General features: G+C 42.1%; 1 protein-coding gene across 1 annotated transcript in view; it reads left to right on the forward strand.

Moving 5' to 3' along the window:
* SPON1 (spondin 1) overlaps window positions 1-17233 on the forward strand; it is a 302143-nt gene that overhangs the window by 14377 nt on the left and 270533 nt on the right. Inside the window, exon 2 of the mRNA XM_020873051.2 lies at window positions 6689-6795. Within this exon, the coding sequence (XP_020728710.2) occupies window positions 6689-6795 (107 nt within the window). The remainder of the gene's footprint in view (window positions 1-6688; window positions 6796-17233) is intronic.

Consider the following 17233-nt stretch of genomic DNA (forward strand, 5'->3'; position numbering starts at 1 on the left):
TGTCATCATACTTTTTGTATTCTTTGGTGTCTGTCTACTTTCACGAGAGTCCCTTGGACTGCAAGGAGATCCAACCAGTCCATCCTAAAGGAGATAAGTCCTGGGTGTTCATTGGAAGGACTGATGCTGAAGCTGAAACTCCAATACTTTGGCCACCTCGTGTGAAGAGTTGACTCGTTGGAAAAGACCCTGATGCTGGGAGGGATTGGGGGCAGGAGGAGAAGGGGATGACAGAGGATGAGATGGCTAGATGGCATCACTGACTCGATGGGCATGGGTCTGGATAAACTCCAGGAGTTTGTGATGGACAGGGAGGCCTGGCGTGCTGCGATTCATGGGGTCGCAAAGAGTCGAAAACGACTGAGCAACTGAACTGAACTGAACTTTCACTTAAGATTGTTTGTGAGATAATCCCTGTTGTTGTAGGTAGTAGTAATTTGTTTATTTTTGACTGAAAGGTGCTGCCACAAATGATGCTACTATGAATATCTGGTAGGAGTCATTTGGTGCATACATGTCTGCATTTCTGTTGATTTAGGCGTGGCAGTACTGGGTCATAGGGAATGGATAAGCTCAGCTTCAGAAAATACTGCTGAACAGTTTTCCAGGGAAAATTGCTCATTTTCAGTTCATCAACTGAGAGTGAGTTCCAGTTAAGAACATTTGATATGTTAATCCTTTTAAGGTTAGTCAGTCTGGTGGACATGCAGTGATATTTTACTGTGGATTTAATTTGTATTTCCCCATTGACAAATGAGGTTGAGTGCCTTTTTGTATGTTTATTGGCCATTTGGGTACCTTCTTTTGTGAACTTTCTGGAGAAGGAAATGGCAACCCCCCATTCCAGTATTCTTGTCTGGGGAATTCCATGAACAGAAGAGTCTGGTGGGCTACAGTCTATGCAGTCCCAAAGAGTTGGACACTACTGAGTGACTAACACTTTTTGTGAAGTTCTAGTTCATGTGATTTGCCTATTTTTTTACTTTGGGCTGTCTATCTTTTTCTTATTGATCTTTGAGAGTTCTTTATACATTTTGGATAAAAGTTTCTGGTTAAATGTATTGCCAATATCTCCTTTCACACCATAGCTTACATTTTCTTATCAAAATTTTGTTTATCAAAAGACATTGTTATCATTCCATTTACACATCTTCTTTATCATCAGTATTTTTCAATGTTCTATTAAAAAAAAAAAACTTTCCCATGCCAAGATCATTCATGTTTTCTCTTATGCTACTTTCTAAAATATTATTGTTTCACTTTTCACATTTAGCTCTACAATCTATGTGAAATTTTGTGTATGATGTGAGGTAAAGACCAAGATTCACCTTTTTATGCACCATTATCCTGTTGTGTTAGTTGTTCCCTCATGTCTGAATGTTTCCTAATTGTCACTGAAAATATCTTCTTTCCCTCACTGCTCTGTAGTACACCCTTAATCATAAATCAAGTTTATACATATTTGTGGAATTTTATCTGGACCTCAAACTATTCAATTGGCCTATTTTTCTTTCCCTGCTATAGTACACAGGCTTAATTTCTATAGCTGCATTGCCTCAATACCTGGTAGTATTAGTCATCCAACTTTGCCTTTATTTCTCCAGGCTGCCTTATATATTCTTGGCCCTCTGCACATAAAAATTTTAGAATCAGCTTGTCAATATCACAAAATCATGCTGTGATTTTAATGTAAGTTGCACCAAATTTATAAATCAATTTGAGAAGAATTGACATCTTTACAACACTGAATCTACCAGTCCATGAATATCATTCAGTAAATAGAATTACATACCAACTCTGCTATTCACTGTGCCGGGCTAAGATGTGATTCTTACCTTTCAAGGACTTACAAATAGGTAAACAAATACTTGCGCACAAAATATTTAACATGATCATCTCATCACTGATAATAATAGCTAATATTTACTGTTACCTGCCAACAATGGTTTTAAGGACTTTCATGCATTATTTATGCTTCACATTGATATGTTGAGGTAAACACTGTCATTAGGCTCACTGTATCAGTCAGTTCAGTAGCTCAGTCGTGTCCGACTCTTTGCGACCCCATGGACCGTAGCACACCAGGCTTCCCTGTCCATCACCAACTCCTGGAGCCTGCTCAAACTCATGTCCATTGAGTCAGTGATGCCATCCAACCATCTCATCCTCTGCTGCCCCCTTCTCCTCCTGCCCTCAATCTTTCCCAGCATCAGGGTCTTTTCAGATGAGTCACTTCTTTGCATCAGGTGGCCAAAGTATTGAAGCTTCAGCTTCAGCATCAGTCCTGCCAATGAATATTCAGGGTTGATTTCCTTTAGGATTGACTGGTTTGATCTCTTTGCAGTCCAAGGGACTCTCAAGAGTCTCCAACACCACAGTTCAAAAGCATCAATTCTTCAGTGCTCAGCTTTCTTTGTAGTCCAACTCTCACATCCACATGTGACAACTGGAAAAACCATAGCTTTGACTATGTGGACTTTTGTCAGCAAAGTAATGTCTCTGCTTTTTAGTATGCTGTCTAGGTTGGTCATAGCTTTTCTTCCAAGGAGCAAGCATCTTTTAATTTCATGGCTGCAGTCACCATCTGCAGTGATTTTGGAGCCCAAGAAAATAAAGTCTGTCACTGTTTCCATTATTTCCCCTTCTATTTGCTATGAAGTGATGGGACCAGATGCCATGATGTTTGTCTTTTGAATGCTGAGTTTTAAGCCAACTTTTTCACTTTCCTCTTTCACTTTCATCAAGAGACTCCAGTTTCTCTTCACTTTCTGCCATAAGGGTGGTGTCATTTACATATCTGAGGTTATTGATATTTCTCCTTGGCGATCTTTATTCCAGCTTATGCTTCATCCAGCCTGGCCTTTCACCTGATGTACTCTGCATATAAGTTAAATAAGCAGGGTAACAATATACAGCCTTGAGGTACTCCTTTCCCAATTTGAAACCAGTCCGTTGTTCCATGTCTGGAATTTTAACAAGGTCCAAGGAAAAAGAGCACCCAGGTCTTGATTGGGCAGTCAAAGGAAACATTGCAGAAAAGATGAAAATTTAGCTGATTTCTAAAAACGTTTGCCAGGAATGAAGGAGGTGGAACATTCCAGGTGTATGAATAACCAAGTGGAAAAAAATTACACTGTAGGATGAAATGATATGGGTTTTCAGGAAACTGCCAGTGAGAGTCCCAGGACTGAAATGTGGTGTAGCAGGGAATGGAAATGTGGTTGATGAAGCTTCCTGGAGAGGCAGAATCTGTGGGCTCGTCAGTCTATGGAGTTTGAGCTGTAGCCTGAAGTTACTGACTGTGCAGCAGAGACTGAGTGTCTAGCTTAGGTTGGGTTCCTCAGAAGCAGATATTATTCATTTCTTAGGGCTCCCATGTTTAGTACCATAAACCGGTAGCTTAAAACAACAGAAATGTATTTGCTCACAATTCTCAAGGCAAAAAGTCTGAACTCAAGATGTCAGAGTTGTCTCCCTTTGGAGGCTCCACGGAGCTCCTTCCACGCCTCTCCTAGCCTCGGTGGCAGTCCTTGCCATTCATTGACCTGCAGGTGCCTCGCTCCCATCTCTGCTGCTGTCATCACCTGGCATTCTTGCCTGTGTGTTTCTGTGCCTCTTTGTCTAAGGACATTGGCCATAGGGGCTTGGGGACCAATGCACTTGGACTTCAGTTCAGTTCAGTAGCTCAGTCGTATCTGACTCTTTGCGACCCCATGAATCGCAGCACGCCAGGCTTCACTGTCCATCACCAACTCCCGGAGTTTACTCAAACTCATGCCCATCAAGTTGGTGATGCCATCCAGCCATCTCATCCTCTGTCGCCCCCTTCTCCTCCTGCCCCCAATCCCTCCCAGCATCAGGGAGTCAACTCTTCGCAGTTGTACTTAGGGCCACCTTAATCCAGTATTATGATCTCATCTTAACTAATTACATCTGCAAAGACCCTATTTCCAAAAAAGGTCACATTTCCAGGAACCTGGGGTTAGGATTTTAACATACATTTTAGGAGGACACAATTTAGCCCAGAACAAACTCTCGGGGGAGGATTGGGGTGCAGGTGACTCTTAAAGGAAGTACTCCCAGGGGAAGCCAATAGGGCGGTTAGGGACCTGGGACAGAGCAGGAAGAAACCTCACCAGGCCATGAGCCCAGGTGAGCTCTGACCCTGCAGGGCCATTTAGAGGTGCCAGGTCCTCAGAATCGTCACCTGAGGAGGTGGGCCCTTCGTGTTAGGCAGAGAGACTCCAGTGACCTGAGTCTGCTCCTTCAGGAACGAGCCGCAGGTGCCAGCCTCTGGAAGCCAAGGCTCGTCAGTACCAGGGCCATGTACCAGGGCCTTTGTGCCATGGCCCAAAGGAATGTGAGGTGATCTGGGCACAGCCCCTTTAATGGCTGCCTCTTACTCTCTGCTCCCCTTCCTCCGGAAGTGTGTAGGTTGGCTTTGAAGGCCCCCCACCCCAACCTAGATAACATCAGACTACTGTGGGGCTCTCTGTCTATCCCTCAGAGACTCAGTTCTTCCTCTTGACATTAAAGTCATCAGTTTCTGGGTGCCATTGCTTAGCACCCCACATTTCTTGCTCTTCTCTACTTCATTATGTTTTTGTTTCTCATCCTTTCTTCCTTCCTTTCTTTCTATCTGAACTTTTATAGACATTAGTAGCCAATCTTTGTGGTTATTGAGAAACCTAGGTTCCTTCCATCTTGTGGCTCCAATCCTTCTCCTGGGGCATCAGGGTCCTCCGCTGGATTCCCCTGCATGCAGCAGGCAGAGTTGGGAGAGGAAGGATGGAGAATCATGTAGAAAATTTGGAGGCACCAGGCAGGAAGAGGCATTCATCCTGTCTGTCCAGGTTTTCCACCAGCAGAACTGGGACACAAGCAGACCAAACTGCAAGGGAGGCTGGGAATATGTTCCAGCTGAGTGCCCACAAGAAATAGATGTGTTTTGCCACATCCTCAGTTTTCATTCCAATCCCAAAGAAAGACAATGCCAAAGAATGTTCAAACTCCGGCACAATTGCACTCATCTCACATGCTAGTAAAGTAATGCTCTAAATTCTCCAAGCCAGGCTTCAACAATACGTGAACTATGAACTTCCAGATGTTCAAACTGAATTTAGAAAAGGCAGAGGAACCAGCGATCAAATTGCCAACATCTGTTGGATCATGGAAAAACCAAGAGAGTTCCAGAAAAACATCTACTTCTGCTTTATTGACTATGCCAAAGCCTTTGACTGTGTGGATCACTACAAACTGTGGAAAATTCTTCAAGAGATGAGAATACCAGACCACCTGACCTGCCTTTTGAGAAATCTGTATGAAGATCAGGAAGCAACAGTTAGAAATGGACAGGGAACAGCAGACTGGTTCCAAATAGGGAAAGGAGTATGTCAAGGCTGTATATTGTCACCCTGCTCATTTAACTTATATGCAGAGTACATCATGAGAAACCCTGGGCTGGATGAAGCACAAGCTGGAATCAAGATTGCTGGGAGAAATATCAATAACCTCAGATATGAAGATGACACCACCCTTATGGCAGAAAGTGAAAAAGAACTAAAGAGCCTCTTGATGAAAGTGAAAGAAGAAAGTGAAAAAGTCGGCTTTAAACTCACCATTCAGAAAACTAAGATCATGGCATCTGGTCCCATCACTTCATGGCAAATAGATGGGGAAACAGTGGAAACAGTGTCTTTATTTTAGACTTTATTTGGGGGGGGAGGCTCCAAAATCACTGCAGATGGTGACTGCAGCCATGAAATTAAAAGACGCTTACTCCTTGGAAGGAAGGTTATGACCAACCTAGACAGCATATTAAAAAGCAGAGACATTACTTTGTCAACAAAGGTCCACATAGTCAAAGCTACAGTTTTTCCAGTAGTCATGTATGGATCTGAGAGTTGGACCATAAAGAAAGCTGAGCACTGAAGAATTGATGTTTTTGAACTGTGGTGTTGGAGAAGACTCTTGAGAGTCCCTTGGACAGCAAGGAGATCCAACCAGTCCATCCTAAAGGAAATCAGTCCTGAATATTCATTGGCAGGACTGATGCTTAAGCTGAAACTCCAATACTTTGGCCACCTGATGCAAAGAAGTGACTCATTTGAAAAGACCCTGATGCTGAGGAAGATTGAAGGTGGGAGAAGGGGACGACAGAGGATGAGATAGTTGGATGGCATCACTGACTCGACGGACATGAGTTTGAGTAAACTCTGGGAGTTGGTGATGGACAGGGAGGCCTGGCGTGCTGCAGTCCGTGGGGTCGCAAAGAGTCAGACACGACTGAGTGACTGAACTGAACTGATAGGAGTTTATGCTGCAAGCACATGAGTCTCTCTTGGGCCAATCTATGGAAGTATATAACATTAGGTAACTGTCAAGACAAGTTGCTGACCATGTACTATTTTTATCAAATTGTGGTTACTAAGAGCGTTCATCTCAGGCTTGTTTGATTCAACAATTCCCAAGTGAGATCACAGTTCAGGTGTTTTTGCAGATTCTGAAATGAGAGAGGGGGCTGGGGGGCAAGGGTGAAAGTTCATCACTCTACAAAATGAGCCTTTCCCACCATTACCTGCCCCTGCAGCAGGTCTGGGATGCTGATGGGGGCTCACATTTATCCATTTGACAAGTGAAAGACAGCTGATTCTTGTGCTTATCATCTGCTTTCTTCTTATCTCTGCAGTGACGCTTTCAGCTGCCCCTCCCTCCTATTTCAGAGGATTCACATTAATCGCCCTCAAAGAGAACAGAGAGGGTGATAAGGAGGAAGACCATGCTGGGACCTTCCAGGTAAGAACACTTCTGGGCTTACCCAGGGTCCTCCATCACTCTAGTAGGTAGATGCCAGGTGCAAGGTAGCTGTACCGTGGAGGCTGATGGAAAGGAGCGGGACAGGTATCTGAGCAGGATTCTTGTGCAACTCCCTTGACCATTCCCACTGACATGGCCAGGGCCATGGACAGACCCATGACGGGGTGCACAGCAGACGCCTCAAGTCTGCATTAAGGCCGTGGGGCTCGGCCTCCAGGCAGGGCTTTTCTGGGGCTCATGGTGCCTGGGGCGGCAGACAGCCCAGTGTGCTGAGAACTTCCAAAACCCTGGCGAGGATCCGGCTGTTTTTCCTGTACAGCCGCTTCTCGATTGACTGGCAATTCTCAAGTGTAAACGGAACAAGAGCTTAGGATGACCAGACTGGAGGGAGTTCAAAGCATAGGCGAAGGACTATTAAGGGAACGAAGAGATTGATTTACGAGAGAAGATTAAAAGAATTAAACATGCTTTGCTTGGCTAAATGAACAGGGCCGAGTTGAAGAGGTGGTAATGGTCTTTAAATGTCAGTCCTCGCAGAGCAGCCTCCTCCAGGGGAGGCCTCATTTGACTTTGTACAAAAGGGCGCAGCAAGACGAAAGTGGGTCAGGAGAAGAAAGGGAATCTCGAAGGCCAGGGCCCTGACAGTGAGTCATATTTCACCGTGCAACGTTCTTCCAAGGGAAGCGGCAGGAACATCACCCCCTTTTCAGAGGCTTAGAAAGAGGCCAACGAGTTGTCAGAACACGTCCCAGAAGGACTGGGGCCATCCTAGGAGGAGGCCTGGCCAAATCTGCTGTAACCATTTCTCATCTCAAATTTCCATTGTTCTGGAATCCATTTTTATCTGGTATTTGCAAACTCAGAGGGGGAAAAAAAAAACAAAAACTGAGGAAGAATACTTATACCCATAGCTGACTGCTGGGGATTCTGGTACAATTTGTGGGTTCCACAGAGCACCCAAAATATCTTCCTTGTCCAAAGATATCTTTAACCCCTTGTGGGCAGTTTTTAATTTTGAATCCTGTGATTTAAAAAAAAAAATGTCCGGTGTTTAGGAATCTGGGCTTGTGGCCAAGTGGGACCATTAATTCCATGCTCATTGTAATGTCTTTCTGTGGATCTAGATGGCAGGAACTGTCTTGGCATGTATCTGAAGGAATTACTCAGATACAGCCTGTATTTGTTGGGTACTTACTGTATGCCAGGCACTTGGTTAAGTGCTTTACCTTATCTCAGTTTATCTTAGTTTACCTTATTTTAGTTTAATTGTCACAGCAACCAAGTAGATCCAAACTATTACATCTGTTTCACAGATCAGGAAATTGAAGCTTGAGAAATTAAATCCCTTGCCTAAAGGGCTAGTAAGTAGTAAGGTCAGGCTTCTCTATCACATGTCTGATTTCAGTGACTAAATGTCTTCCTTATAGTCCTGGACATGCTCCTGGCATAGGTGTGTTTGGACAGTGTATCAGCAAGTTTGTCATTATAGAGAAAGGAAGATTCGTGCATGCATTCAGCCCATAAGAGCACTAAGATGTATCCCCCTTGTTCTTGGAGGTGTGAATGATTTATCAGATTGGGGCAGCTGAGAGATCTAGGTACCTGAGTGTCAGGAGGGATCAAGTTCTAAGAAGGGAAAAGGAGGGGGACGTGGGAGAAGGGAAATGTGATCTTAGTATTTACTCAAACGAAATTTATCTGCTTTAAAATGATGCTTAGAAATATATTCCCAAAAAGAGTTGAAAGCAGAGACTTGAACAGGTATGTGTACACTCATGTTCATAGCAGCAATATTAATGACAGCCAAAAGGCAGAAGCAATCTAAATATCCATTGGTGGATGAACGGATAAACAAAATGTGGTGCATATATACAGTGAAATATTATTCACCTTTAAAAAAGGACATTATGACATATGCTATAACATGGATGACCCTTGAAGACATTATGCTAAATGAAATAAGTAGGCTCAAAATGACAGATACTGTCTGATGTCACTTATATGAGCTTCATCATCAAGTTTATAGAAATAGAAGGTGGAATGGTGGTTGCCAGGAGATGTGAGAGAAAGGGAAATAGAGAATTATTGATGAACATGTGTGGAGTTTCAATTAGGGAAGATGAAAAATGTTCTGGAGATAGATGGTGTTGATGCTAGTATAACATATGAATGTACTTAATGCCATGAACTGTATACTTAAAAATGGTCAAAATGGTCAATTTTGTGTACATTCTGATACACATACACACACTAAATAATGCCTGAGTTAGGCCAGTGGGGACCTGGTTTCTTTCTTTGATGCTGTTTTAATTCAGCAAGTTGACAGTCTTCTCCAACTCACTGTTGTTTCTACTTGGCTTAATCTTGGTCCTGGAAACCAGTTAGTGAATACAGGGCCCTGCTCACATTGGGCAGTAAGTAAATGTCTGTTGAATGAATAAATGAACAAATTATTCTTTCTACTAGTGCCCATAACTCATTGCAATTGGGGATTGTTTCAGAACTCCTCTCTATGTACCTATCTTTCCTTCTTCTCTTAGAGCTTCTGATATCCTTTCTTTATATCACAGTGCTTCTCAGAGTGTGATCTTTGGACCAGAAGCATCAGCATCATCTGGGAACTTGTTAGAAATAAAAAAATCTCAAGCCCCACTCAGACTTTCTGAATTAGAAGCTCTGAGGATAGGGCCCCCACAGCTGTGTTTTGGCAAGCCTTCAGGGTGAGTCCAGTGCAAACTTGAGTTTGAGAACTACTGTTGAAATGAGACAAGGATCCAACCTGTCCAGCAAGAACTCTATCATCACATCAACAAATCTGTTGTTTGAGTCCTAACAAGATCAAAGTTGGAAACATATAGGAAAAATGCCTCACATACAATAATAATGCTTGCATGCCAGATACTGTTCTAAGTGGTTTACATTTTTTAACTGATTTAATCCGCAGAGTAACACCACAAGATAAGCATTATTATCCTATTTTTCACAGATGAGGAAATTGTGGCAACAGAGGGATTCCAGTAACTTTCTTAAGACCATTCAGCTCTAAGCAACAAAGCTGGGATTCAAACCTTGGTAAATGAGAGTCATAACTTTTTAATGGCAGTAGGCTCTATGTCGAGAGCTTTATATTCATTATCCTACTTAGCTCTCATAGCAACCCTGTGAAGTCAGGATTGTTGTACCCATTTTCTAGATGATGAAACCAAGTCTCCAAGGGACAAAGTAAATTGACCCAAGTAATCTAACATCTTAAGGGGGTGGGGAAGGGATCCTGTTTTAGAGGTTTTCTCACAGTCATCTCCCCATCCCTGCCCTGCCCTTGTGCATTAAATGCACATTCACTTGGGTGCCCAGTATCTTGGAGGCAAGAGAGGGAGAATCATAGCTCATGTCCCATCTTGCCTCTCCTGCTTCAGACGTTGTGGTCTCTGTACCTACCCCCTTCCACTCTAGCATGAAAGTATTTTCTCTCTGTATCAAAGCTGTCTTCTTTAAAGTCATTCATTTTTTTCATCAGCATTTATTGAGTGTCTCCTATGTGCCAGGCACTAAGATAGGCACTGGGGATACAGCAGTGAGAAAAACAGACATCATCCTGTCCTAATGGAGCTTATAGTATCCTCCTTGTCACTGCGCTTTATATCAACAGGCGTGACAGGAAGTCAGCAAGTCATCAGTGGGAACATGAGTAGATGATCAGAAACTACAAATGCTGATATAATTTAATATATATATATATACACACATAGCAATTAACAAATATTTAGAAATATTTCTTTTTTAACAGCCTCACTCCAAATATGACAGCTTCAAGGACTTAATATCAATGATGAAATCCTAATACCCTTTAAATCTGGTGGAAATTACATTGTTAATTATAAAAGTGACTCTAAGAGGTGGTGATTTTGCTTCTGAGTAAGGGTGAGAGCCCTTACTCAGAGAGGACAGATTCACCAGGTACAAAAGAAACTTTCAAGCAAACTTGAATGCCTCTTTAGACTTACCAGGGAGAGAATGGGGCTGCTGGGAGAGGAAGGCTAAGGGTTACAGCGCCCCCACCTCCACCCTGGAGGCCGAGGCGAAGGGGGCGGGGCTGCTCCTCTGCTTCCAGCGGCGGCTGGTCCAGCGTGGCAGTTTTGGCACCGCCGAGGGTATCTGTCCCTGGCTGCCAGAAGGGAGAGACATGGGAGCCCCTTTGATGAGCTAGCTGGGTGTACTCACGGTTAATTGAAAGTGACAAGGAATGCGGCGGCTGGATTGCCTGTACAGAAGTCAATCCCCAACCCTTTAAATCGTATTGCTCAAAGCAAGTTGCTTACTGGAATGCTCATGGCCCAGCCAACTGCCCAGCACTTTATCCCTTCTCCTTCAGGTCTCTCTGCTCGGACGTCCCTTTCCCGGGTGGGGCGAGGCGGGGGTGGGGGTGGGGTGGGGGTGCTCCCCATCACTCTCTTTGAAACTTCACTCCCCCTTCTGTCCCTGGCTGAATCCCCTATCCCTCTCCACTACTTACTTGTTTTCCGTTGCCTTTCTTGCCACCTGATGTACCATCTATTTTACTCGTTGACTTGAGTATCATCTGCCCCCTTCCACTAAGCTGTGAGCCCCACTAGGCAGGGATTTTTACCTGTCTTGTTTGCTGCTGTACCCCCAGCACCTCATCCTGCGTACCTCACAGAGTGGGCACTTCAATTTGACATAATTTTAAGTGCCATATTTGTACTAAAATTCAAGCTGCTAATTTGTAATGTCATTGCTTTAGTTTAAAGTCCTGTATGCATCAACTAGTTTATGGAATAGCCTGCCAGTCAAAGGAAGAAAGCCTCATTTTAAAGAGGAATGTTTGCTTAAAATTCTTTATCAACACCATACAAATAAGCATCTTCTGATAATTATTTCATATTCTTAATCACCTGTTTATAAAATGTTTTCACCATCTGTTTATTAACAATAAATATTTATTAGTGCCTGATGAGTTCTGAGCCACGTAAGAAGCTCAATGAGTATTCAACACACTTTTCTGAAAATAAAATGCTATTGCAAGCCTGTTTTTAGGAATTCTCTCTTAGTTTATAGAAAAATATCCTCTTGTTACACTCACCTAAGCTTAATTGACCTTATAAGATTAGAATTTTTCAATCACTATTCACTGCTATAAATAATGGAGAAAAATTATCTTCTTGAATAAAACTTTTTTCCCTTATTTGATATTGGTTTACTAGATGAGATCCCAGAAATGCAAAGAATATGGACATTTTTATGTTTTTGATGTATATTTCAAAGGTGATTTCTGCCTCTCAGCCAGCCTCACCCAAATTTTCACTCAACACTCTCTTCAACAACCTAAATTTGAACATTACATCAGAGTAGCCATAGCCACTGATATGAAGAGAAGGATATATTCCCACATCAGGATTGGGCATGACAGGGTTTGGGCAGGTCAAACTAAGAGACCAAATCTAGCAAGGTGAAAAGCTAGTGGAGGAACACAGCAAGTTACCTACTTAGATCCAAATAACCTATTATAGCTATATGAGAAGAGTGATTTGGATTTATGGAAGCACATTAAACAAACAACAAATGTATCTTAGGGGTTTTAGTTGCCCATAAGTTCAGAATGAGTCATTCATGAGATAGGATCTCAGGCTGTTATCACAGGAGCATGAACAGGGGAGTTAGATTGTCTTACAGGATTCTTAATCTGTCCTCAGAGAGCCCGCAATATTCTTTCTTTTCCTGTAGAGTATACCTTTCTGGTGAACGAATATTACCATATGAAATATGCAGTGCTTTCCTTCGTTTGTTTATTCAGATATTTCCATAGCATGCATAGCACTCTACTTTTCCTTCACAGTGGTTATTACAGCTTACGTATTTGTAAGATTGTTTGTTTAATATTGCTCTGTCCCACCAAATTGTAGGGATGACCATATCTAATTTGTTCACTAGTGTATGTCTTTCACTAGCACTGTGCCTGGCACATGATGGACACTCAATAAATATTAGGTGAGATAAACTAATAAAAGCACTGAGTACCAGCTATGTAAACAGCAACTTACTAGGCTCTGAGCATATTGAGATGAATAATTAAGGCCTGGTGCATGGTGTTAATTAGGAGGTCAGGATCTCCAGTAGAACTCCTCAACCCTGGTAGGCTAGGTACACTGTTAGAACACAGGGCGAGCCTAGATATTTGTTTCCTTGGATACAGGGGTGGTCTCGTCTGTCTACTCTAGGGAAGTGCTGTCATTTCTTTCCTGTAACATAAAGAGACTTGTACAGAAAGAACTGTCTTGCACATACTATTATAATTGCTGCATGTGTGCAAATAAGAAAACAATAATTGGTAGGAAGCAAGGAGTGAGTGCTAATTTGGGAGAAGAGAAAGGATATTTATAGAGACGGAAACTTTTTTTAATTGAAATACAGTTGATTTATTATGTGTTAGTTTCAGGTGTATAGCAACATGATTCAGATATATATATTCTTTCTCAGATTCATTTCCACTGTAGGTTATTACAAGATATCAAATATAGTTCCCTGTGCTATATCTGTATTTTATATATAGTAGTATATATCTATTAATTCCAAACTCCTAATTTATCCCTCCCCCTTTTTTCCTTTGGTAACCATAAGCTTTTTTCTGTCTATTAGTCTGTTTCTGTTTTGTAAATAAGTTCATTTGCATTATTTATTTTGATTCCACATGTAAGTGTCATCATATGATATTTGTCTTTGAGTTACCTCACTTAGGATCGTAATCTCTAGGTCCATCCATGGTTCCGCAAATGCCATTATTTTATTCTTTTTTATGGCTGAATAATATTCATGTGTCTGTGTGTGCATACCACATATTCTTTCTTTATACATTCATCTGTTGATGGACACTTGGGTTGCCTCCATGTCATGGCTATTATAAATAGTGCTGCTATGAGTATGGAGGTGCATTTTTTAAAAATTAGAGTTTCCATCTTTTTGAGATATATGCCCAGGCGTGGGATTGCAGGATCATATGTTAACTCTATTTTTAGTTTTTTAGGGAACCTCCCTACTGTTCTCCATAGTGACTGCCCCAATTTACTTTCTCACCAATAGTGTAGAATTATTCTCTTTTCTCCACATCCTCACCAGTATTTGTTATTTGTAGATGTTTTGATGATGGCCATTCTGACTGGTGTGAGTTGATACCTCATTGTAGTTTTGATTTCCATTTCTCTAATAATTAGTGATGTTGAGCATCTTTTCATATGCCTCTTGGCCATGTCTGTGTCTTCTGTCTTCTTGAGACAGTAACTTTTGAGTTGTCTCTTTGGGTGGTTGAAATTTGCAGGTGGATAAGGGGTGAACATAAGGGGTTTGTGTGAAAACCACTCTACTTTTTCCCTCTATTTTTTTTTTGAAGTTTAGACCATGTTTCATGTTTATTACTTTCCAACACTAAATTTTGATTTAGAAAATTCATATGAAGAAACAATAAGTGCTAGACTTTTGTTATATTTAAAATACTTAATTTTTGGTTGTAGTGAACAATATTTCATTCCTGCCCTCAACTGGTTTAAAGTCGAAAAGAACCTAACCAAATGTAGAACTCAGTACATACTTAGAACTTATAATTTAGTATAAGGGAAGTAGAGACAATGTACAACATAAATACATATGTGTTAGGTAAAAAGTGTAATGGGGAAAATAAAACTATTGGCATGGATGGATGCCATTTAAAACGGTGGCTAGGGTGAGATACTAAGAAGAAGTGCATCTGGGTAAAGACCTAACTGTTGACAGAACACTCTTTCCTCTGTTTTAAAACTTGCTCTACTTTAGTCTTTCCCTGTAGCTACTTTGACGAGTATATACAGCCCAGTGAAGGCACAGTAAATGTTTTACTGAGTGAATGAATGAACACACCAGAGGATGGATGACATGGTATACTGGCCCCTTCCCCTCAGGAACTCTCTGGGTGTAAAATGCCTCTGTGAACTGTGATCCTAAAAAAAAAAAAAAAAAAAGCATCAAAAGGACATATTTGAAAAACAGTGTCATGACCTCTTCTTCAGCACGTGGTTTTTCTTTTTTCAATTCTATTTAAAATCATTTGTAAGAAAGATGAGAGGCAGTGTGGCATGTGAGTGCCTGGGTCAGATATTGGTCCTTAGGCTGCCATGGCCCTGGTCCCTGATCCCTGATCCCTGATACCAGAAAGGACAAAAGGTAATTTCCTTCTAAACGGGCAAGCCCTGAGTCTGGGAACCTGACCAGATGCCTGATCAGAACTTTAGCATCATTCCTTTCAACAGAGCACACCCTTGTTTTGTGATGGAAAATATAGAAATGATAAATACAGAGCATAAAGAAGCTAAATAAGATAAAATAAGTCATTTATAAAATAAAGATAAAATATTTTGTTTATATAAGATAAGTCATTTTATAATCTAGAGATAACCATTATTAGCATTTGGGTATATTTCCTTCCAGATTTTAAGTGTGCACACACACCCATGTAAGTATCAGCTCTCCTCTTTCTGCAGGTGGCCATTTCAAATTTGACAGTATCAGAAGTGGGCATGCATTTTATTAATGACAGTAAGAAGCATCGCTATTTTCAGGCTCATCTTCCTCCTCCAGAAGGACCACGTATCTCATTATTCTTCCAATTCTAGCTTCGCTTTTTTATTTAGAATGTACAGTGGGTGTCTGCAAAGATCATGGATTTGGGGGTTTGCAGGAAGGAAGTGAAGTCATTCAGTCGTGTCCGACTCTCTGTGACCCCATGGACTGTAGCCCGCCAGGCTTCTCTGTCCATGGGATTCTCCAGGCAAGAATACTGGAGTGGGTTGCCATTTCCTTCTCCAGGAGATCTTCCCAACCCAGGGACTGAACCCGGGTCTCCCACATTGTAGGCAGACGCTTTACCTTCTGAGCCACCAGGGAAGTTTGCAGACCCAGGGAAGTTTGCAGGGGGCTTGCAGACCCAGGCTCAAATTCTGCCTCTACCAGCTTAGTAAAGAAGTCAACTTAATTTCCCTGAACCTAGTTCTTCTTAGGGCTTCCCTTGTGACTCAGATGAAGAATCTGCCTGCGATGAAGGGGACCTGGATTCGATCCCTGGGTCAGGAAGATGCCCTGGAGTAGGGAATGGCAACCCACTCGAGTATTCTTGCCTGGAGAGGTCCATGAGCAGAGGTGCCCGGTGAACTACAGTCCATGGGGTCACAAAGTGTCAATACGACTGGGCGACTAGCACTTTCACTTTCCTCACTTAGTTCTTCTGTCTTTAAAATAGGCCTGATAAAGACTGTTTTGAGTATCAGATGAGGTTAAGTTATGTGTGAAATGCCCAACACAGTGCCTGGACTTAATCAGCATCTCTTCCTTCTGAGCCAGCAGCCTAGAGCCCTTTCTATGTGTCTGTGTCTAGTGAATCACAAACTCTATCCCGCTGTAGATGTGGCAGGCGTCTCATCCTAGGTATAACTCACCACCTGTCTGTGCGCCTCTACCAAATTAGGGGAGAGACAGCCTTCTTTAATTCTGTCTTCACTGTAATATGATTGGCTATAACATAAAATGGAAAATTCCAGTAGGCACATAATACTCAGTAAATAAAAACAAAATTCTGTTCCATGTGGGTGCTAGCAGTTTGGCTGGGCTTTGTGACCTACTCCCATGCAACAGCTTCACTGAAAGTGGGGTTCAAATTGTACCTTGACAAATGCTCTACACCTCCGGGAATGAGCAGATGGAGGAAACCACAAATGTCCCCTCCGGGTACCAACAGGTCTGGTGCTTCATTTACTTGTGTTCTCTCCCTCCAGGCTGTAAGTTTCATAAGAACAGGGACTGTCTGTCTGTTTCACAACTGCATCACCAGTGTTGGGTGCAGCGTCTGCCACCCAGCAGGTGCTCAGTAAATATTTGTCACAAAAATAAATAACTGTATTAATTTCCTGTCAGTCTCAGACCCATCCCACGAGGTAGGCACTATTATCATCCCCATGTTACAGGCAAGGTAACACGGAGCGAATTAGAAATGTGACAAAAGGCACGGAGCCAGTAGATGGCTATGAGCAAGGATCAAAACACCTGTGGTCCATGCCATTTTCTCTATTCAGCATCTCTTGTGGCTCCAGGGAAGAAGCATATGAGAGACAGACATACGTTGACTACTTGGTTTTCTAAAATCCCTTCTGGGTCATTCAAGGGATCACACCAGGTTTATCATCTCACAGATCCTCAACCTCCAGGTTTCAGCCCTTCACATGCCATTGCCTCTGTTTCCTGATACTTATGTCTTACTTTCATCCCATCTAGATTCTGTGCCCCCTATCCCATCTCTGAGCTCTGATACTTGGTGTATCTCCCTTTAAAAAAAAAAAAAGGTGTGTAATTTTTTTTACAATATTATGTTAGTTTCTACTGT

This window comes from Odocoileus virginianus, chromosome 10 (assembly GCF_023699985.2).
Source record: "Odocoileus virginianus isolate 20LAN1187 ecotype Illinois chromosome 10, Ovbor_1.2, whole genome shotgun sequence".
Taxonomy (NCBI): domain Eukaryota; kingdom Metazoa; phylum Chordata; class Mammalia; order Artiodactyla; family Cervidae; genus Odocoileus; species Odocoileus virginianus.